Source organism: Aspergillus pseudoviridinutans, assembly GCF_018340605.1.
Source record: "Aspergillus pseudoviridinutans IFM 55266 DNA, scaffold_4, whole genome shotgun sequence".
NCBI lineage: Eukaryota > Fungi > Ascomycota > Eurotiomycetes > Eurotiales > Aspergillaceae > Aspergillus > Aspergillus pseudoviridinutans.
Window position 1 is genome coordinate 3,022,922 of NW_025091284.1, and position 22,852 is coordinate 3,045,773.

Here is a 22,852-nt window from a genome sequence, read left to right on the forward strand (position 1 = left end):
ATCCCTCAAAAGTCACTTCAAGAAGATGAAATATGAGTAATATGAGGTCAACTGAGGTTCAAGCGGTAATTATTGAATTTATTTGGGTACATTTTAGGCATAATTGCTTCAATCTTGCAAGCATGACATGACTCTAGTAGCCCTTTACACGTAATATCTGCATTACTCCTCCATGCCGCCAGGCCCACCTTGCTTGCTCATTTGTCTGGCCTTGAGCAGTTCGTCACACAGAAGCAGGTTTGAGGCTATACCAGTGCTCGATGCGATGCAGTTACGCAGGACCCGGTAAGAATCGAAGACACCCTCTTGCACCGGATCCATGGGCTCTCCTGTCGTCAAATCTAACCCGACCACATTACCTTCCGCACGCTCATCCTGCAAAGCAGCCAGGGAATCCTGGATGTCATGGCCTGAATTGGCAGCGAGGGTCTTGGGAATAACCAGAAGGGCATCAGCAAAAGCAGCAACACCCCACTTGGCCTTGCCCTTGACAGACTTTCGAACACCTTCAGATGACAGGTGATGAGCGCAAGCGACTTGGTAAGCACCAGCACCAGGAACAACGCAGCCATCGACAATGGTGTTGTAGACAGATCGTAAGCCATCACGGACTGCATCCTTGACCTGGGCGATAGTGTGTTGGTTTGGCCCCTTGATGAGGATGGTAACAGACTTGGGGTCCTTGACCTCTTCGACAAATGTGTACTTCTCTTCTCCGAGCTGGTGTTCGTAAACCAGACCGGCCCATCCGAGAACATCAGGGGTAAGGTCGTCCACACTGTTCTGAGCAACACCACCGCAAATCAGCTGGAGTCGTTCCATGTTTCTCCGCTTAGCTCTCCGGAGGGCCAAAATTCCGTTCTTGACAAGGACATCCAAGCTCAGAGGGTCAATTCCCTTCTGATTGATGACGACAAAGCCTTTCTTGGGGTCAGTGCCGCAAACCTGCTTCTTCAGCTCTACGATCTTCTGCAGCTTAGCGTCCACAAACTTCCGCTCGCTCTCCACCAGCTTGTCCCTCTGCTCGGCCGAGGAGTAGTAGAAACCAGAGTTGATTTCCGACTTCTCATATTCCAAACTGACATTCAGAGTCAGAATGAAAGCATTCTCAACCCGCTTAGGCATATCAGGGTGCCTTGCACCGTGGTCTAAAGCGAGACCACGGATGAGCTGTGTGTCGGACGCCGTCCGGTGCTGCATGGTCATGATCTCAACCATGTGCAAATCGGGTTTCTCAGGGGCTCTGTGGATGGCAAGGACTGCATCGACGACATCCGGTGTAAGCTTTTCAGCAAGGGCGCTGTTCAGTTTCGTGGCAAGTGACGTCCGAGCAACAGAGAGCAAGAGTTCGCGGTCAATGTTGCGCTCAATCTTGAACTGGTCGAGGAACTATACAACCAACACGTCAGCCTCTCGTTGAACGAATTAAGCTATTTCTATTCAATACCGACCTTGAGAGCTTCATTCTTGGCAATCTCGTAACCATCCGTGATCACTCTGGGATGCAGCCCCTCAGAGATATACCGATCAGCCTGCTTCAAGAGCTCTCCGACCATCAGGACGACGGACGTCGTTCCATCACCGGTAATATCGTCTTGTGCTGTGGCGGCTCGGGCAATCATAACCTTGTTCGTGTGAGTAAAATGTGGTCCTCGAGTTCGAATCGCAGGTAGCTTACGGCTGTTGGGTTTTGGATTTGCTGCGTTAGTTAGTATGGGTTCATATGACATGGCAGAGCATAACTTACCATCTCTCGCAAGAGCACGTTGCCATCCTTAGTCAACTTGATCTGTAGGGGACTGCCGTTAGGTAATGTATTCTTCATTCCAATGAGACATGGTTCATACTCCTCCAGCACCATCCACCAACCTATTTCGTGTCAGTACTTTGTCATTATTGGACCATTTCAAAAGTGAAACATACATCTTTAGGGTACCAGATGGACCCAAATTAGACTTCAAGACATCCTGAAGGCCCTCACCAGCACTAATGTTCACTTTTAAAGCTTCCGCCCTCCGCTGTGCGGTGTCAGTGTGTGTCTAGATAATTGAGGGGCAGTTCGGAGCTTTTCCCATACCCTCGACTCGGCTTTGGGGTTCAGTAGCTGAGTTGCAGACATCTCTGCAGATTGAAATCGATAACAGACAACAAAAGAGCACGCGGAAGTACTCAAAAGCAAAATAACCCCTGTTGATATTAGTCGCCCAGAAAAGAAACCCGCGTTGGCACAAACTGCTGGTAGGCCCCGGCGAATGCGGTGAGCCTGAGTTTTGGCAAAAAGCCCACATTCGATGTTCGCACTAGCGCCGCCGCGAAGAAAAAAAAGAGCTCTGACGGTTCGGACTCTCCAAATCCACCTTCCAGCCCTTTTTCAACTCCACGTCGGGACACACCAAGACTGCAATCGCAGGTGACCGGTGACTGCGCAGTGGGCTTGGGTTCTCGGATCAATCAACTGACGTTTTTTTGTGAATTTGAGGACATTAAGACGATTTCGCCATGGCCGACTACCTTTTGTTCGAGGGCCCTATGGGCTACTCAATCTTCAAAGTCGCTCACCAGGGAGACAGCGTTGGAAATCGCTTGAAGGAGGTTCAGGATGGTGTTAATGATCTTGCGAAGTTCGGCAAGATGGTTGAACTCGCCAGTTTCCTGCCATTCGAGTATGTTTTTGACGATCTATTCAATTTTTTCCCTTTCAAGCCGGAACGTGTATATGCTGACAAACTCTAGAAACAACAAGCAGGCTCTCAGCGAAATCAACGATGTTTCGGAAGGTGTCGCTTCTGACACTCTTATCAACTTTCTCGAATTGAACCTTCCAAAGGCCAGCAAGAAGAAGAAGATCGTTCTCGGACTTGCTGACAAGGCGCTGGCTTCAAGTATCAAATCAGCGTTCCCTTTTGTCGACTGTGAGACTGGAGACACCAGTGAAGTTGTGCAAGATATGCTTCGTGGAATCAGGCTGCATGCCACTAAGTTGCTAAAGCAGCTCCGCGAGGGTGATATGGATACTGCCCAGCTTGGTCTCGGTCACGCCTACTCCCGTGCTAAGGTTAAATTCTCCGTCCAGCGTGACGATAACCACATTATTCAGGCTATTGCAATTTTGGACCAGCTCGACAAGGCCATCAACACCTTCTCTATGAGGGTGAGAGAGTGGTACTCGTGGCACTTCCCCGAACTTGTCAAGATCGTTTCGGATAACCAGCGCTACGCTCAGATTGCACTTTTTGTCAAGGATAAGAAGACTCTGACTGATGAGAGTTTGCATGACCTTGCTGCTCTTGTGGAAGATGATGAAGGTGTTACTCAGAGCATTATTGATGCTGCCAAGCACAGCATGGGCCAGGAAATATCTGAGTCGGACATGGAGAATGTCATTGCGTTCGCACAAAGGGTTGTCAGCCTTTCCAAGTATCGCAAGTCGCTGCACTCTTACTTGATTTCCAAGATGAGCGTCGTCGCTCCTAACCTTGCTGCGTTGATCGGAGAGATCGTTGGCGCTCGTCTGATTTCGCATGCCGGAAGCTTGACCAACTTGTCCAAGTATCCCGCTTCTACCGTGCAGATTCTCGGCGCGGAGAAGGCTCTTTTCAGAGCTCTGAAGACCAAGGGAAACACTCCCAAGTACGGACTGCTGTACCACTCGTCTTTCATTGGCCGAGCTGGCCCCAAGAACAAGGGTAGAATCTCGCGATTCCTTGCAAACAAGTGCTCTATCGCTTCCAGAATCGATAACTTCTCCGAGCAACCCTCGACCAAGTTCGGTGAAATTCTGAAGAAGCAGGTTGAAGAACGTCTGGAGTTTTATGCCTCTGGCGCACCCCCTACTAAGAATGAAGTTGCCATGGTATGTTTGGTTTCCTCGAGGAATATCCTATATGGAAAAGTCACTGACCATCACAGAAATCCGCCATGGATGCCGTTCTGGCCGAAATGGACATCGACGCTGATGCCAGCGACAAGGAGATGCACGACATCGATGACAAGGCTGAGAAGAAGGAGAAGAAGGAAAAGAAAGAAAAGAAGGAGAAGAAGGAGAAGAAGGACAAGAGCGAGAAGGAAGAAAAGAAGAAGAAGCGGAAGTCCGACGTTGGCGAAGGCGAATCCGAGAAGAAGAAGCGCAAGCACGACAGCGATGCTGAGCCGTCCAAGAAGAAGAAGAAGGTCTAAAGGCACCACTCTTTGTTGGGACTAAAAGGGCGTATTCGTCGCGGCGTTTGTAGGGTTGATTTGTCTTTTGTGATTTACCTCTTTTTGAATTTCCTTACATCTTGTTCTGAACGACTCTATTGGGCTGGGTATTTGTAAATTATATGATTGAGCCGTTGTCGTGCTGAGTCTCTATAGTCCGCAGAATCTCATTTTGTTTCTGGTTATCTCCTTTCAAGAGCTGGAACGTTCCTCATTGAGGAAGATACAGTTCTAGTATAATGTCAGACAAATGAGAAAATATCGATGATCATCATTCATGAACGCATTAGCCTGGCTGACGGGAGTAAAAACATCATTATGCAACATGTGAATCCTCCTCGTCCTCCTCTTCTTCTTCTTCCTCCCCTTCACCCGCGCTACTATTATTCTCGTCAAGTGTGTCTCTAAGGGCCCATCTGCCGATGAATCTATCATCCCTGACCGGATCTTGTAGTCGGACTTTGCGACTTTCCATCCACCGTAGTAGGTCCGACTTGCGTATGGTGACATAGTGATCGGGCTCATCGGCAGCCTGCTTTACCTTTCGCCTTTTGGAAGGCGTTTCAGGTTGAACAACGCCCATTCCTCTGAGGGCCGTAATCACGTCCTCCGTCAGCATTCCGGTGGCCTGGCCTATATCCCTAACGGTCATGAGAGTTGATGAATGCCGTTTCCGACTCTCTTTGACCGGCTGTGTCTCTTGTACAGAACCATCTGTATCGTCTGATAACAAACGCCTTCCGATCCGTTCTTGCCAGAAACGGGAATAGCTTCGCGCACCCATATCACTCAGCGGCTTCTCGGGACCGCCTATGGAACCCGCATCTTCTTCCCAGGCACTGATTTTATAACTAACACCCATCAATAACTTTCCCAGCTGCTTGTGTTGGTAAGGTGGAAAGACCAAAATGCAGGCAAGGTTGTTCGCGTCCCAGGACAGTTTCTCCTTGGAGAAAAATCCTAGAATATGGTATTTTTCGGGGTTCTCAGGATCGGTGAACGAGAGGATGTAGTACAGAAAAGTTGCGACGTCGAAGAATACGGACTTATGATCGAGAAATAGCTTCGCGAAGAGCGAGAGGTTTTGCGCATAGAGCTTATGTTCTTCTCCATCCACCTCCCATACTGAATATCCGCCGTGTTCGTAGACCTGGGCGCCGGGAGGTGTTGTCCTGTGTTCGCAAAGTCGCATATGCTTCACATGGCTGTTCACGTCGCAAGAGTAACGGAAACACCAGCAACAGACATATAAACGGTCTGTATCCTTGCTCACGAGGTCTTCGGGATAGATCGATTGATACCAAGTCTTGAATAAAAGGTCGCCCAGTACAACCTGTTTCAGGTTACGCTCGGTCGGGGATTTCACGTAGGGAGACGCGCCGTCGGCAGAGGCCATTGAGTGAGAGAGCAAATGGGAGACGTATTAAGGTCAAGGCTGTGTGAAAGCGACAGGTGCAATTTTATGTATGCGACGCTTGCTCTGATGCTGAGCCATCTGCGGAGCAGTTGCTGGGAAGAATTCGAAGGAGAAGCGACGTCAGGGTGTGGTTAAGTTCCAGCATGCAAGACAACAATGTTCGGAGGAGTTATTTTCAATCGAGGCCCGTGTTGGAAATGATAACACAGAGACTATTTACTCATGCAAGATAATAGATAGTACAAGTACATGAAAGATTCATACTCCTACTGCCAATTGACGATCGATGCTGTTTTGGCCGCGCTCTGATGGATTAGAGGTATTAATCCGTGGGGTGTTACTCTTGTATCTTTAGCTTTGTCTCCGCCCATCTGATTACCCTCAAGAAGCTCCGAACGCCAACCACATGCGTATTCTGTTGCCTGCTATCTACCTCTGCGTTTATGATTTGATGGATTTTACGCATGAGACCTGTCCAGCCAATATTATTTGATTCTCCTCACTTCTCTTTGTCGTATTGTGAACAAGGATATTCTGCCGCCAGTCAGAAGTTGTCGTCTTCTGTGTTGCCATCCACAGGCAGCAGCATAGCTGCGGCCTCGTCAGCTTCTCGCCGCACCCCATGCTATCTCTTATCTATTTGAAGCTTGCAGCTCTCATCTTCTTCTAGTCTACCGTTTTCTCTTGCCCATCAATATTTTCCGTTATCAATCTCAGTTGTGTCTCTATTGACCACTCTCCAATCGGTGGCTATCAGCAGCCATGTTGAAGCCATTTCAGATAAGAGATCTTCATGGATCTCCAACACAGGAAGATGCGTTCACCTCTCTCGACTATCTCCCACAGGGACACCATGGTCACAATACCAGTAGGCGCTCGGGCATTGTGCAGCTCTCAGCCTCTGACTACGATGAGATCGCATTGTCTCATCCCCGAGCCCGGCTGACATACGTGGATGATGACGACGGAGACATTATCACTGTGAGTGTTACGTTCTGCTCAGATTTACACGTTTAGTCACTAACACATATACTCCTAGGTCGGATCATCTCTTGAGCTTTCTCAACGTCTGGACGAGCCTATATATGATATGCCAATCCAGGCAAACCCTACACAAGAATCCACGATACCTGAGACCATGCATATCTTCGATATTCGCCGATCTAACTCTGTCACCGAGTTGTGGAAGCGATTCGAGTATAATCCAGCTGGTCGGGAAATAGAAGGCTCAAAGAACGCCGTAGAATCGACAACGGACAAATGTACTTTCCCTCTACAAGACGGCACAGAATCAAACGCTGAGCCTACAAATGAGAGTTCTGAATCGCTTTTGGCAGCCTTTGAAACAGAGATGGCCAAGATTCTGAGCGCGTCAGGGCCTTGCAATACCAACAATGCAGAAGAGATTCCTTCTACACAAGTGCCAAACGAGTCGGCAAGCTCTGGCAGACGCACAAATCCCGCTGTGGCTTTGGCTCAGGCGATGCACCACCTGATCAACGGAGCTGAAATGGTTGGCTCCGAAGTGAGGTCAAGATTGCCAGAGTTGGAACATCAGTTAGAGCATCATCTACAGAACGCGCAGAGAGTCCTGCCAGAAAACGTCGGGTCGACTGTCCAGGCAGCTCTTGCGAGCCTGGATGCTCAGATGAGGAATCTGACCAATGCGCTGAACAATGCAAGCAGTGCAAGGGATCGGAGAACCAGCAACATTTTCAGGGGCGAGGTTCCTACACCTGCAGAGGCTGTAGACAGCCTGTATGCTATGGCTTCTGAGCTCGGCCAGATGGGACACACACTATACTCGGCCTTTGAGACTGAGTTCGGTTCCCGTATTGGAGCAAGAGATGCAAGTCAGCCGTCGGATGAAAGTCTTCAAAATCCGGCGCCGCCTGACGAAGCTGCGGTAAACCGAGAGCCTTCAGCTGAAGATTCGGTTTCGAACACTAAGACTGAGAAGGAGGCGACGATCCCGTTAACCGCTGAAGAACCTGATACAACTTCAAGAGAGCAGGGAAGTAAAATCCGAGAGGAGCCGCGGCCATTCAGCAGCCGGACTGAGGAACCTGGTCTTGCCCAGTGCGTCCCATCGCAACAGGACGAGCCGTCAGAGCTACCCGAATCCGTTCGTCATGGCCCCCCTACGTTTGATCTTCCTTATAGACCTCGTCCATGGCGCCGTTTCCCTCATCCGCCCCATTGTCGTTCCCATCATCAACATCATCCTCATCCTCACTCTCGTCCCCATCCGCCTCCCCCTCCCCCGCAACGCCATCACGATATTCATCCCCATCCTCACCCTCCTCATCCTCCTCACCATCCCCACTACCACCATCAACATCAGCCTCTTCCCTTTCCTCCGCCACCCCCACCACATCAACATCACCATATCCCTCCTCCCCCTCACCCACCTCACCCGTCCCATCCCTCGCCTATTCCTCGCCCGCCATGGGGAGCGCAGGGTGCCTTCCCTCCATTATTTCCGCCTCATCCGCATGCTCATGATCATTCATCATGGCGCTCCGCGTGGCCATTTTTCCGGCCGCACCAGGAGCACCAGTCCGAAGCGCCAACAGCTGCTACTGGACAAGTGCCCGACGCAGGCGCCGGTGCACTTCGCTCTGCAAACGCAGTGTTGTTCATTGGCAATGTAGGGTTCAATGTCAGTGAAAAGACAATCAGAGATGTATTCGCTGCAAAGGGGTTCCTTGTTGATGTCCACCTGCCTTTGGACGTCGAAACAAGGAAACATGCAGGCTTTGGCTACCTGTACTTCCCTTCGATTCACGCCGCAAGGGCGGCATTGGATGCGTTGCAAGGGACACACATTGATGGTCACTCTATCAATCTGGAACTAAGCGACCATTCGCCAATCACGTCCCTCCATCCTGACCAGGCTCCAGGGTGGGGCGACGCTGGTCGGCCGTCAGAGCTGCACAGCTCAGCCAATCCATCATCAGGAATAAAGCCTGAGCGGCGCGAGGTTGGACAGGATGATGAGGGCATCACAGCGAGGGAGAAACGACCGATTCCTCTGAGTGTGGCCGATTTATGCTTGAGCGACGAAGGCACAGTTCAAGTGCCAAAAGGAAAAAAAATCCCGAGCACTACGCCTGACAATTTCCCCCGTCTCACCCGAGACTTAGAGCACAGCCGCTTTCCTCCCATGTCTCAAGAAGATGCTCATGTTCTAACCCACCACCGTCGAGACACGGACACACCAAAGTTGGGTGCGTCCGCACCCGAGTGTGATGCGAGCCATGGGAATGATGTCGCTGGCAGATCGTATCAACTGCAAAGCACCCCAGGCTCGTTTCCCGACGATGATGGCGATGAGACGCAGTCAGGTCCATTCCAAGAACTAGCTCATAGCGCAGGCACAGGTCATGATGATCACTGTAGGCCTCGTCGGTCGAAGAGTATGAGATACCTGAATCGCAACGGAGATATAAGTCCCTCGAGAGCCTTGAGACGGCGGGCAACTGAGCGACACTCTCTACGCCCTGGTCCACGGAACAGTGTTGGTGGATTTCACGACGAGGGATGCGCCTACGACAACTATTCCAATACTTTCGGGCACTCTCGTCCTCAGAGCATCGGTCCCGGATGAGAATGAACAACAGCTTGACCCAAGACAGAGTGCAATTGACGACTGCGTGGCTAGTCTGATTGGCCTAGGATACGAGAATACACTCGAGGGCGGTATTCAACGGATTGCGGTATATGCAGCCGCAGCCGACGGCAAGATATCAGATGCTATTGAGATGATTGAGGAAGAACGCAAGGCGTACGAACAGCAAGGTCTTTGAAACAGAATGCTTCATTCATTTCAACCCACTCCTTTTACCTCTACGATCTGGTTGCTTGTGATATGACTTGGTTCTGTCTTGCTGGGTAAGCATGCCATGCGCGATTATGGCCACTATATTGCCTTACCGGCGCACTTTCCTTCAGTAATATCTTACAATATAAGCGATTCATGAAATAGTTCTAATTATTTGTCCTTTCTTTTCAAACAAGCAAAAACAAACGTAGTGCTTTTACTGATGACCTCGGCGACCGCGATTCTGCCGTGCGGAAACAGCAGCACTCGGTCCGAGCCGACTTGAGCGGAGAAGATACAGTCTCAGTAACACGGCATCATCACAACGCAACTTTTCATCCAGTCTAGTCAGAGCTATGCGGACATGGCAGCGGACATTTGCCACGTCTGTTGCCAGACTGAATAGTAATGCAACAGGACGAAGCGGCGGTACCACTCTCCTGCGCTGCGCGGAAGTCCTCCGGAAGAGTCAGGCTGGGAGCAGCAATTACGAGAATCAAGAAATCAAGATCAACGGTTTCGTTCGCTCCGTTCGAAAGCAGAAACGCTTCGCGTTCGCAGAGATTACCGATGGCTCGACTATTGAGCCCTTACAGGCGTTCCTACAACCGGCGCAGGCGGCAGAGTAAGTTGAGTCGCGAGAAAAGCCTGCATATGGCGGCTTGAGATGAGTGCTGATGGTGGTTGTAGATTATCTACAGGAACGGCCGTCGAGATTTCTGGTCTGTGGAAGGCTTGCCCGCCTGGTAAAGAACAGAGCCATGAACTTCAAACGACTGAGGTGAAGATTGTGGGTCAAGCAGAACCAGAGGTACGTTGCCCCGACTAGATGAGAAGCTACAAGGGTAAAGTCTGACTGTCCATTATCTTTCTCCAGACATATCCTATACAAAAGAAATACCACAGTCCTGAATTCCTTCGGTCGATTCCCCATCTTCGTCTCCGAACGCCCTTCAACTCCGTCCTCTCGCGGTTTCGCTCTGAATGCCTATACCAGCTGGGCAATGTCTTTCGTGATGCGCCGAATGGCGGCTACGTACAAGTTCAACCGCCTTTGATTACATCATCGGACTGTGAAGGAGCTGGGGAGACATTTACGGTGCTGCCGCGTGAGACAATCATGGATCCCAAGTCGGAGGGGATCCATTTCTTCCGAGCTCCCAAGTACCTGACGGTCTCGTCGCAGCTCCATCTCGAGGCCTACGCAGCTGAGCTGGGAAATGTCTGGGCTATCTCACCGACGTTTCGTGCGGAGAAGAGCGACACGCCACGCCATCTCAGCGAGTTCTACATGCTCGAAGCGGAGATGAACTTCATGGACGATCTCGACTCCCTGACAGATGCGGTGGAATACGTGGTCCGCGATCTTACTCGCCGGTTATATGAGTCGCCGGTCGGCCAAGAGATCCTGGCCGCCAAACGGTCAGGCGAGAGCGGCCAAGACGATGCCGGGAATGGGGCAGTGTCAAACCTTCGACAGCGATGGGTTGATCTAATGGAGGGGCCACGCTGGCGACGTATCAGCTATACGCAGGCGATGGAGTTGCTCGAGGGGGCGGTCGCTCGGGGAGAGGTCTCGTTCGAGTATGCTCCCACATGGACCGAAGGCCTCCAACTCGAGCACGAGAAGTACATTGTCGAGGTGATCAACCGGGGTCAGCCGGTGTTCGTGACGGATTATCCCAAGGCCATCAAACCGTTCTACATGGCGCCGTCACAGGTGGCCCCAGGCAAGGAAGAGGACGTCCGCGCGCCCGGTGAAACGGTCGCCTGCTTCGATCTTCTCCTGCCGGAGGTCAGTGAAGTCGCGGGCGGATCACTCCGTGAACACCGCCTGCCCAACATTATCCAGAACATGCGCGACCACGGGTTGATCAAGGAGCGATTGTATCCTAGCTCTGGTGGTGCTGGAGAGACGTCTACGACCGAGACTGCCCCTGAGCAGCCGTTGTACCCTCATCTCCAGCCGTATGAAGACCTAGGACATCTGCAGTGGTACGCCGATCTTCGACGGTGGGGGAGCGCACCGCATGGAGGGTTCGGGCTTGGGTTTGACCGGTTTTTGAGTTATCTAGCTGGAGTTTCGAGTGTGCGGGATGTGGTGGCTTTTCCTCGATACTTTGGCCGGGCTGATTGTTAGGCTTTGCTGTACGGAGTAGTAAATGTATGATATGTATTCTAGCATTATGAATGAATAGACCCCTTCCATCCAGAGACCACGACAGCATCGAATCTTGGGACCAAAGCACGGTACTCCATACCACCCATACAAAGCTACAACATCAGGCCCCAGTCCAAAATCTTATCAAATCCCCGTGACCCATAACAGATTATAATAAATAAGCACTAAACCTACGGTGCCAACGCCAACCAACGCCTCCAACCAAAAATCAGGATCCAAGAATAAAGACGAATCAAAACTACCCTAGGTTCGCACAGAGCCCGAAACGAGCAACGACACTATCAACGCAACGCCATCTCGCCTAATCAACGCCATCGCGGACGTTTTGACTCGTATCCACGCCAACGGGTCGCGCGCGAGGGATCTGACCGTCCAATCCCAGAGCTGGCGTGTCGTCGAAACAGCCGGACAAGGGAGCTCGGTGAGATGGTGAGACTGAGTCGAGTCCTGTATCTTGTGTCTACGGCTTAGATACTGCGTAGAGGAGCGAGCGTAGAGGAGCGAGCATGGGGAATGACATGCGCCACTTAACCTAAATCTAAATTCTTTGTAGTCTCTGCTTTAACGAGGGAATTGTATCCGACGAGAGGTAGAGAGGGGTTGATTCGAGGAGAGAAACTCTGAATTGCTGTTGCATATGACTGATGGTTTGAGGCTACCTGTGCATACTACGAGCTATGCTAGGATGAGTCGAGCGGTGCTCGTTTGGATGGTTAAACCTACATTCCTCTCTGTCTAGATGCTCGAGCGCCTGTAGCCTGTAGGATCACATTCCCCGCATTATTTAAGCAATATGCTGCAGGATTCGAAACTGAAGATAGGCGAGAGTCAAAGGATTCTTCCTATGATTCCTTGAGACTTTGTGTTCCGTAGTCTGTACTCTGTAGATAGGACTAGAAAATCATGACAGACACTATCTTGATGCTAAAGTCCACGTGGCTCGTCTGGAGGTACCGTGACTGAGGCAGTAACAACTGGTAAGGTAGCAAACTAGTCAGAAATCGTTCTCAGCCAAGCCAGACTGGTTCATGGCGAGTCCTTGGCAAAGGCAGCTGCTGTTCTTGTATGTCATTATCTAGTGCAGTGGATGGACGATAAAGAAAGTAGATCTGATCCAGAAGTTTCCGATAACCTATTAGAGTAGGTGAATTAGAGTCAAAAAGGAAAAAGGACGCGATGGATCGAAGTCTTATGTCTGTCCCCAGGAACGATACTGAATCCTTCGAGAGTACTCAGAGTATGTTGTATTAGGCAGAATGATATGTGATCAACATAATTGAGGCTGTGCTCTAACGCTTTTCAAGGGTCAAGAGTTTCCTGCCGGTGACGCAACGGGTTCACTATCCTCTTTGAGAATAATCATAAGACTCAACATTAAGTCGTAAGGTTGTCAAATTATCAACAGCCGGGATATCCGGGAAAAGGAAGATCGGAGGCAACGGAGCTCAAGGAAGTCCGAGAACAAGCTGCGGTCTTGGACGGACCCTCGCCAAGTTCGCTACCGAGGCAATGGTGTTAAGATGAGAGTAATACCGAGAGGTAGTGGATAAATCTCCACTCTTCGAACTTTTTTTTTTGTGTACCATCTTATTGTAAGTTCACGTCTATTATTCATCATAACATAATAAAGAACAAAATACTGACATTCAGTCGATATTTTGGACCAAAAAGCGAATACCGGTAACTAAGGTACTGGTAAGATAGGAATACGATAACACCTCCCTACCTTACCTGGCTGGCTGAGACACTACAGCGTCACTAACAGGCGCGGAGAAATGCCAAGTTGCCAACCTTACTGGTGTTAAGCATATGGAGCTCGGCCTGGAGGCGCCTGGCATGGTGATTCGTCAGTGACTTGGACCCCAGCAGACTAATGTATGGCCCTCGTATCACGGTATCCTTATGTCGCGAATACGATATGTCTGACTCTTAGGCTCACCCGGGCTTTCCCCCCTTTTTCTTTGCTTTTCTTGTTTTTGCTTCTCTTGCTAAGGAGTCAGAGAGGGAAAAGGATATTTTAACTCGGGGACGTGAAACAGACAAGGAATGAGGATCCAAGCCCCGATCCAAGCCTTGTGGTGCAGCGATCATGCGGACTGTGTATATGTTTGTATTACAATACAGTGGCAAGGTGGGTTGGACTCTTGCTGCCTCTGAGAATAAAAATAATCGCATTTCAAGGTATGCTTGGCCTCAACAGACTTTTTAAGTGTCCTACCTGCCGTCTTTAGTACAAAAGCATGGAAGGTCTGCCAGTGGCCCAGTGCCACCGCAAAATTAAAGGGACTAAATTCTCTCAACTGCAGCCTAATCAAGGATAGAGTAGTAAGGTTACAAGCGGGGATGTGCTTGGCTCTGCAGCGCTTTGACTCCAAGGGCCAGGGATAAGCTTGATACCAGACTTCATAAATGGGAGGTGTCGCAGAGGTTTAACTCCTCAGCATTTCTTGTCCATTCCACATTTTTGAGTTGCCTTAGCGGAGGTAAAAGTATGCTATTTAGACTTTATATTAGCAAACCACAGTAGAGATTCCATAGCCAGCATGAAGAGCATCGTCTCGTCTCAGCATAAATCTACGTATCTGGATATTCCATTCAAATTCCACCATGACAAATGCATAATTCTAATCCTTGTCAATGTAACCGTAATCTAAATCAATCTTCCCCTTACTGTTATTTCCCACTTTCCAGTGGATACTTTAAACCCATTATGCTAGTGGAGTTAAGCCTGTGCAACGTTTCACAGGGGCACGCCTTGGCAACCTTTAATTCAAATTAAGGGTTGCATTGGCATGACAAATCTCAACCCTTCCAACTGGAAATATGCGTCTTTTTGATCTGGTATGCTCGATGTTCTACTGAGTTCGTCAGTTCGAGAGAGACTATGCAAGGAGAATGATCGGATATGTAAGATCTCTTTTTTGTCTTTTCTGGCCATACCCGAGACTGAAGGTTTGTGATATCATCTCAAGGAGCAAACCAATCTGACTCAGGCATTTGGTCCAGATTGCAATCTTCTTTTGGTTCATAACAACTCGGAGATTATCTCGAGTTCATTTACGGGAATGTACGGAGTCCGTTAATGCTCAGGTCTTGTCGCTTTCTACACGCTCAAGGGTAGTATTCGCGGTGCCGTGATACATATCTGCTACATCCCTGCTGTTGCCCTGGAATGTAATCCTGAAGACAAGGTTCCTCTTACACAACCAGAAACATTATTGATCAAGACAGTGCGTCTATCGGCGGCGCAGGCGGCAACACAAGATGGGGGAAGCAATTTAGATGCAACTGCAGATCCATCCTCCGTCCGGTTTTACCGCCCCAGTCGGCGAAGACATGCAGTACTCTTCCCCGAAGCTAGACAGATCATATCCCAAGACTGATAATGGGCTTTCCCCTCTGGTTAGTGACTTGTTAGTTGAGGTTGATAGCGGGTCGCAGATCATTTTATTCTCGAAATGCACAGTGGAGGCCAATTGTCAGTAGACTATTATCTGCAAACCGAGTATGTGATTTCGACGCATCCTACGTATCACCAGTCAACCGACGCAACCCGCTTCAGAGGGCATACTGCAAGGCTGGTCAGCACCTCGTCTTATCTTCTTCACTTGTTGGTTGCCTGAGCGAATAGATTTGGTGTTTTTGCCGACACCATCTCAATATATGAGACCTCAGCTGCAAGTCAACCAGCCACTGCATTACAGCATCGACGCATGATTACCTATGTCCGATACATGCGAGGCTTACCTGAGAGCCATCCAGCAGTCAATACACAAGTGTGACACAATTTGCCAATAATAATACACTTTCCCGTAAAGGTATAATTTACAACCAGTGGACCGGCCAAGTGGCCAAGAAGGATGGACCAGGATTCAGCGGGCTTTGTTGGCGATACGCTTATCCTGAGTCAGGGACTGCACTGGTTGATGACTAGTAGATTCTGCGACGGTAGTCTTACTCTTCCTCGTAAAAATATTATTATCATGTAGGATTCAGCCTATGGAGAATGTGGATGATTTTGCTGTCTCAGTCTCCCTCTCACTGGCCCCCTGGAATAGAATTCTTTTGGCCCCCGGAGTATTTCTAATAATGTGAATTGTGGAATAATCCTCCTAAGAATATCGAAGGCTGGAAGCGAAAACTTTCATGTGCGAGACTTCCTGGCTGTGCGTAAACCTTATCCGCGATCTCTATTTTGAGTGATGATGTCCTCTACATGATCATAAGGGCCACGTCGCCTCATATTCATCTGTAGTCGTCAAAATTTAATTTATGAAATAGTCGATGTGGACTGCCTCTCAATCCAGGAAAATGACTAAATAGCCTGCATACCACAATCAGCAGAAGCGCTGTCTGGTGGATAAACTCTGCCAAGGACCGTGTCGGGCCTGTGACTAATCCGAATGTAGTTGCCTAATCCATGATCTCTATCCCAAATAACGAACAAGGGCGCGATGACAGATTTTTGAAAGGATATTTGAATCTAAAAACCGCCTGGAGCAACGTAAAAGCGAACATGTCAAGTCTTCCATCGCATAATTCAGACCAAGTATCAAGTCGCAGAGTGCGTGTTCACAATTCTAACCTTACTACTCCGTAAGACTTTCCAGGAGTCTCTCTTGAACGAGAGTTATGTGGCTTAACGAATACGAAGGTGAGTATCGCCACAGTGGCTTCAGTCAACATTATGGAGTAATAAATGATGAGCTCGTACCGGGTAGCTATGATTCATAATCGGAAATAAAGGGATATGCCGGATATACGGCAGTGCCTAGAGGCCAGATAAGGTAATTCGAAGGAGAAGCCCACAAGGCGACGACTAGTGCATTGGTGGACCAAGTGGTAGGATCTAGTCCAAAATGGCGTCAGCTATTACTACTATAATCCATTACTGGTCTGGCATTAATTCTTAAAATTTGTCATTTAATTCTGTATGGGCTCAAAAAGGTAATTTTTTGGCCGGGCGCAACCGCTGCAAAGCAACATCTGGCCCAGTTTAAGTCTAATATTATAATTTATAAGCCGGGCGCGATCGGTGAGTTGTGCATCCAAGGTACGTGGTACTCCATGTAAGAGATAATCCATAAAATGGGGGATTTCCAGAATCCCCGCTTGAAAACTTATGACCAAACCAAATAAAACGAAAACTCTGCCTTAAGTATTCGTATCACTGTCAGACTGTCAATAAGAGCTAATAATAACGAAACCAGGATGAACATTACTGAGACACTGAGACTATTTATTAGCAGTTCAAAGTCGACTAGACTCAGACTACATGGGGGAGAAGTGGAGCTTTGGGCAGGGTAGATGGGACCTTTCTTTCTAAGCGAGGTTAAGGTTCCTCGTGTTGGATTAAGCTTAAGCTTCAGAAAGTCGCGCACTAATCAGTATTAGGGTGCGATCAAGCGATCAGAGCGCCACCCTACTGTGCGTAACCTTGTATTATTCCATTTTTATTGGAGTTCGTGGAGCATTAAGTGGAGGTTCTTACGTATTATTGTATTTGTGACCTCTGACCAGCCGCCCTAGAACATTACCATAATGTCTCGGCCCTACCGGGGCCCGAGCGATAATTTCTGATTTATTTTCATTTGTTACCTGACATGTACAACAGATGAAGCCAAGGATAGAGAATGTTGCCAAGGCTTGACCTCTTGAGTTCGCAGACAACAGAGAACAACGGAAGGATTCTGATCAGGTTTCGTGGCCGTATCACAAGGTATGTATAGCTGTCAAGGAAGTCCAGAATGCTGCCTCCTTGAATCTGCCTGTCAGCAGTCAAATCTCAGGTTTGAGATCGGCAATAACCTGATACTGTGGAATGAGGCATCTGGTATGCACTAAGTTGGACATGATGACACTTGGAAGCTAGAACATGCATAATCTTGAAGTGCACCTTAGTCAAGTCTTGATTTGAGCTGTATCGAACACTGGTCGCATTGGTCTCCCATGCCTTACTTCCAGAACTCTGCTGGATTACTCAACAAGGAAATTTATCTTGCTCAGGATTGGTCATGCTTATTTCATTTTCTAATAATTCGAATTAGATTCCATGGTAACCTGTTACAGTTTACTTCTCCAAACCATGGATCGCTTAAACATGAACAAGTTTAAATGGGCTCTCAAATAGTTTTAATACTCATTAATCATTCATAATTCCAGGTCACAGCCGACATAAAATACATAATCTCATTAAATACAGTCATCAATGGTCCAAAGACATTCCTTTTACTTGTTGTTTCATCCTGGTTACCCACATGGATCCTTTCTCTAGCTGTTTCTCGGCGCTGAGACATTGACCAGCACCTATGAGGTCCAAGCAACTGTGTTTGTATTTTGTTTCTTTTTTCCTTTTCTTTTTTTTTACTTTTTTTTTACTTTTTCTCTATTTCCCTTTTGTTATTACTTTCCACTTTTGACTTCTGAATAAAGTAACTTTGAATCTTGTGGGGTTCAGAGTTGAGTCCGTCTCCACTCTATCTTTACTTACTCCTGCTGATGCTTTTCTATTATTATTATAATTTTTTATTTTTCTCATAATAATTCTTATGATTCGTATTATTGTTGTATTAGTGCTACTATTCTTTCTGCTCCCTGTCTCTCTTATTTTGGTTTTACTTTTCTTTTCTGACCCTCTCTCTTATTATCTCTCCTTCTTCCGTTCCCTCCCTCTTTCTTGCTTCATTTCTTCCTTTTACGACCCTTTCCAAACTGACACACTTCCATCCCTCATATCTTGGGATCCGATCTATTATCCAGATATTCTCTTTATCTCCTTCAGTCCAGGTGGGTACAAAAAGGATCTTCTTTCATATGATGTCAATCCTTTTCTCCTCACTTCAGTCTGTGAAACCGCATGGCCACATTTACTCGGCCTTCCCTGCATTCTTCCTTTTATTCTCCTATCGTCTTTCCCCACTCCCTTTTGTCTGCCCTGTTTCTGCTTCCCATTCCAGCTCCCCTTGTCTCTCCTGTTCCCTCCCTCTCGTCACATTCCAAAGCAGTCGATCATCCTGAAGAATTACATTAACGTCAGCCTCTGCTCGTCAACAGTCCTCCCCCTCAGCTCTACCGTTCTCTGTCGGATCTGTCGGTTGTCCGTATCTGGACCCGAATTTGATTTCCTCCGGAAATCCACTACACTTCACGCAGAGCCTAGCTTCTATCGCGGCCGAACTACATCATCACGCCTTAAACCACGGGACGAAGGCATATTATCATCCTAAGCAAGCCACAGTCAAACCAACAACCGCCATCATCATTTCGTACTTTTCAAAGCCATCTGCCCTGGCGCTCAGACCTTCCACCGTCACGGGTACTTATCCAGATCAGCGAGGGTGGATGGAGACGTATCACGGTCACGTCCGCACTCCGGCGGACGCCATCATTCTTTTCGAAGCATGCCGTATCGGCCTTCTTCCCCGCGTTCAGAGACGACTTTCGGAGAAAGAGCGCCAATCTATCCAATCCGGTTCTGTATTCGTCTGGGATGAGCGTGAAGCGGGTATGCGACGATGGACAGACGGCAAATCATGGAGTGCCAGTCGAGTATCGGGCAGTTTTCTCACCTACCGTGAGATGGAGGGCAAACGCGGGGGTACCGTCACACAACCACTCAGAGCCGGTAAAACGCCTGACAGCAGAGGGAGCGATGACGATCGCGGCGACGGTGCTGACGATGGGCCTGACGGGTACCGATATAAGCCGGACGGACTTATGAAGCAGTCCTTCAGCATCACCACATCCACCGGCCAGCATCTCCACCTCATCAGCTACTATTCGCGATCGCACCCGGCAGCTGCCACTCTCCAACAACCCTCCACCGACCCTGCATTACGACATGTACGTCCCCAGAAAGGACTGTATCCCGAATCAACTGTCAATGACCAGCAGAATCTGCCGGTGGTCACCCGCGGCCCCATGGCTGGCGCMACTTACTCTGTCCCTCATCCGATGAGTGCATATGTGCGCGCTGGAGCTACACATCCTCAATCATATACTCCGCCCTATGCATGGCCCCCAACACCGCTGGGAACTCCGCCCACTATCGCTTTGCCATATGGTGCTTCCTACTTGTCCGCCGTTCCCACACCTAATGGCCCAGCCATTGCGTACGGGCAACCGCCTCCACATCACCACCCGGCTCTTCCACCGCCTCCGCCGCAACACGCACTGCATCCGCCATATGATCGATCGGTACATCCGGGTCATCCAGCGGAAACCTCATTACCACCCGCTATCCCACCCTCCGTAGCGCAGCATACACCGCTTCCGGCACTCACAGGGCGCTCGCCTCGCCTAGCTCCCGACCCGCGCGACAACTACCAACGGAGCCCGCGAGACTACCCAACACATTCGGTAGATCCCCGAATCCCGTCCCCTCGCATGCATGCTCCTTCCGCCTCGCATAGCAACGGCGTGGGACCCTCTGTGCGCAGCCCGCGGACAATAGGCCAGGCACCGCCCACCCCCTTACCACAGGTCGCACCCCCGTTATTGAACGGGACTTCCAAACCAGGCGATCCCAACAACAACAGCAGCAGTAGCAGCAGCACAGCCAGTACCTCCGCCACCACCGTTCCCAGCATCGGGGCGCTGATGAACGGCGCCTCGGGCCCCTTATCATCCATCACATCCGCACCGTCAAACAAACTCAACGCTCCTCGCTTGGGCGGCAGTCCCCGCGCGGAAGGGCCGAAAGATATCCCCAGCGAAAAGATTGGGTTTGGGGGCGAGGATATGCGGGCTCTGCGGCAGTTGGATCGAGTCTTTACCGCTTAGGTTTCCAATATCTCCATCGTATTGCAACTCCATCTCGTTGCTTGTCAGACGAAGAATGCTGTCCTTTCTTTGATTTTTCATTTTCTTCTATTGTCATGGGGGGCTCGGCGTTCATAAGAGGTGCATTGATTTCGTGATTAGCATGGGTGGGATCTTGGTCTATTTGTGTATCGACTTCGGCTTCGAATCGAATGGGCAAATCTGCATTTGTCTCCATAAATGTGCCACGCTAGCTTGCATTGGGACCGGTAGCTGATCGTCGAAATAATACAGATGATTTCGTCCATTTGCATTGCGGAGCGAAGCGTAGCATGTCTACTAGCTCGTAGAGTACCAACGTAAATTCAATCTAGGTCACGTCATGATTACTTTAATCGCCTGTGGATGGTCATTCATCCCATCATCGTCGTTAGCGTGTGACATACTTTAATACACCGTTACTAAACTCAGTACCCCCACAATAAATCCAATTCATTAATCCTCCTGCTGTCCCGGCGACGCGACAGTAACGGTCACGAAACCACTTTCCGACGAGCTAGAGGCATCACTCGCCGTCCGCGTCGTGACCGTCGGCGCTGCTGCTGCTGCCGCCGCCGCCGCAGAGCCGTCTTTATCCTCGCCATCTCCCTTCCCATGCGGAGCGAGAATCCCCATCTCGACGTAGCGATCCAACTGCTCGCGAGACGAGGAGCGGGAGCGGGAGCGGCCACGGTTGCTGCCGCGCGGCCAGCGCGATTTCCACCAGCGCTTGCGACCAAGGAGATCGGCGTCGGAGGCGAGCGCGGAGTCGAGCTCCCCTCGCTGGACGATAAGGGCTTTATCCTCGTTGAGCTCGCCAAAGCCGACTGCGTTGAAGAGCAAGATGATAAGTAGGGCGGGGGCGAAGCCGAGGCCGTAGAGCCAGCCCTGGCTAACTGCCACGCGCAGCGGGGAGACGGACCAGTCGAAGGCGGCGGCGATGGCGTAGCCGGTTTTGAGACCGAGGAGGGCGAGGGCGAGGAGGAACTCCGGGGGGCTGGCGGTGAGGTAGAAGGTTGCTTGGGAGAGGGGGCTGGTGGGCGCTGCTCGGTATCGGTAGATGCTGTGCTCGAGGCTGTAGCAGATGACTAGCGTGCCGGCCAGGGACATGAAGGCTGCGAGCTTGAAGCGGAGGTCTGTGGCGAGGGGCTGGGCGCGCAGCGCGGTGAGCTCCGGGCTGCGCTGCAGCTCGATGCCGGTCCAGCTGCGTGGGATGGTTAGGAAGAAGTTGGCGAGGGCGAAGGCGTAGAAAAGGATGGGGAGGAAGGATTCCTGGCGGCGTCGGCTGCTGCGTTTTGTGAAGGCGTAGGGGTCGCGGTCGAGGATCTGGCGTTCTTGCCAGGAGCCCCTGCTTGTTGTCAGTACGGAAATGTATTTTAAAAAAGAGGTTGCGTGCGGAGAAGTGAAGCATACCAGTGTCGCACGGCCTCCCAGACTGCCGCCATGAGGCCTGGGGTCATCAGGGTGTAAAAGACACTCTGCAGGACCAATGATGTTCCCTGAATATGGCTGCGGTCTACGTCCACGGTCATGAGGCAGCTGATCAGTCCGCAGGCAGCGACGAACAGCAGCCACAGCCACTTGAGTCGACGGCCCATCGTGCGACCAGGTAGATACTTGCATCCGTGTTTTCGCAGATTGAGCATGGTGAGAAACATGGAGACAGCAAAGAACGCGGTGAACGCCATCCCGATCGAGGCATGTAGGCCTATGCCATGGACGGGCGCGTAGCAGGAGATACCGTTGACAAAGGTGCCGTTCTCGTCCATGCGAGGTTGGAACTCTTGGAAAGCAAGATAGCAGTCGGTGCCATTGGAGAGTGTGCCGTTGCTGTATAGCGTGTACTTGTACAAGTCCAACGTCGTTCGGTTGAAATGAACCTCGTTGACGATCACGTCCGTCGCATTGGCTCCCTGCTCATATGGAGTCGCTGCTCGAATGTGAAGGATAGTCATGATGCTTGATGTTCCTCCTTTCTCTCTTACTGTGCGCAGCGTCCCACACCGGTGATGTCCTCAATGGAGGTATCTCAATGCCGCCGTGATCATCGCGGATAGAGACTGACAAGAACGGATAGAACATGGTCAATTGATGATAGAACAGATTTCAGTTGCGAGGAGAGCGGAAGGACCGGAGGTTGACGGTCTGATGACGAGGGTGAGGTGGTATTCGGAACAGTCAATGATGATATGACTGACAGCTGGGAACCACGCGCTTCGTCTGGTGCCTGTCGGACGCACTCCATAACTACTGTGTAAGCCACATACAAAGCTTCAAGTGAGTGACTTGGAACCCATTTCATTACTGCTTCTGACAGTTCCATTCCAAGGGACGACGATTCTCAAGTAAAAAGGCATAACCCCACGATTTTCCTTATCGATAAGACAGGGTTGTTATCGATAACCTTACCCCATTGGGCTCACCCTGAATATCA

The 22,852-nt window shown here is 50.0% G+C and overlaps 7 protein-coding genes across 7 annotated transcripts; 4 read left to right on the top strand and 3 right to left on the bottom strand.

Moving 5' to 3' along the window:
• Window positions 1-162: 162 nt before the first annotated feature.
• On the bottom strand, window positions 163-2,119 carry Asppvi_006492 (chaperonin-containing T-complex subunit CCT6; the record flags this gene model as incomplete). Its single annotated transcript, XM_043302393.1, has 7 exons — window positions 163-1,389; window positions 1,452-1,625; window positions 1,679-1,699; window positions 1,748-1,789; window positions 1,848-1,869; window positions 1,924-2,018; window positions 2,078-2,119. The coding sequence occupies 7 exons, from the start codon at window positions 2,117-2,119 to the stop codon at window positions 163-165; spliced, it is 1,623 nt and encodes a 540-aa protein (XP_043158328.1).
• Window positions 2,120-2,499: 380 nt separating this feature from the next.
• Window positions 2,500-4,176, top strand: sik1 (snoRNP complex protein NOP56; the record flags this gene model as incomplete). Its single annotated transcript, XM_043302394.1, has 3 exons — window positions 2,500-2,663; window positions 2,734-3,853; window positions 3,910-4,176. 3 exons carry the CDS (start codon window positions 2,500-2,502, stop codon window positions 4,174-4,176), a joined length of 1,551 nt encoding a protein of 516 aa, XP_043158329.1.
• A 337-nt stretch (window positions 4,177-4,513) lies between these two features.
• Asppvi_006494 (putative histone acetyltransferase (MysT1)) lies at window positions 4,514-5,593 on the bottom strand (the record flags this gene model as incomplete). Its single annotated transcript, XM_043302395.1, has 1 exon — window positions 4,514-5,593. One exon carries the CDS (start codon window positions 5,591-5,593, stop codon window positions 4,514-4,516), a length of 1,080 nt encoding a protein of 359 aa, XP_043158330.1.
• Window positions 5,594-6,376: 783 nt separating this feature from the next.
• On the top strand, window positions 6,377-9,423 carry Asppvi_006495 (uncharacterized protein; the record flags this gene model as incomplete). Its single annotated transcript, XM_043302396.1, has 3 exons — window positions 6,377-6,595; window positions 6,654-9,012; window positions 9,134-9,423. 3 exons carry the CDS (start codon window positions 6,377-6,379, stop codon window positions 9,421-9,423), a joined length of 2,868 nt encoding a protein of 955 aa, XP_043158331.1.
• A 370-nt stretch (window positions 9,424-9,793) lies between these two features.
• Window positions 9,794-11,577, top strand: Asppvi_006496 (asparagine--tRNA ligase SLM5; the record flags this gene model as incomplete). The annotated part of the gene is made up of 3 exons (XM_043302397.1): window positions 9,794-10,062; window positions 10,128-10,248; window positions 10,315-11,577. The coding sequence occupies 3 exons, from the start codon at window positions 9,794-9,796 to the stop codon at window positions 11,575-11,577; spliced, it is 1,653 nt and encodes a 550-aa protein (XP_043158332.1).
• Window positions 11,578-18,960: 7,383 nt separating this feature from the next.
• Window positions 18,961-20,400, top strand: Asppvi_006497 (camp independent regulatory protein; the record flags this gene model as incomplete). Its single annotated transcript, XM_043302398.1, has 1 exon — window positions 18,961-20,400. The coding sequence occupies one exon, from the start codon at window positions 18,961-18,963 to the stop codon at window positions 20,398-20,400; it is 1,440 nt and encodes a 479-aa protein (XP_043158333.1).
• A 474-nt stretch (window positions 20,401-20,874) lies between these two features.
• Window positions 20,875-22,373, bottom strand: Asppvi_006498 (DUF2434 domain-containing protein; the record flags this gene model as incomplete). The annotated part of the gene is made up of 2 exons (XM_043302399.1): window positions 20,875-21,766; window positions 21,832-22,373. The coding sequence occupies 2 exons, from the start codon at window positions 22,371-22,373 to the stop codon at window positions 20,875-20,877; spliced, it is 1,434 nt and encodes a 477-aa protein (XP_043158334.1).
• Between the last annotated feature and the right edge of the window lie 479 nt (window positions 22,374-22,852).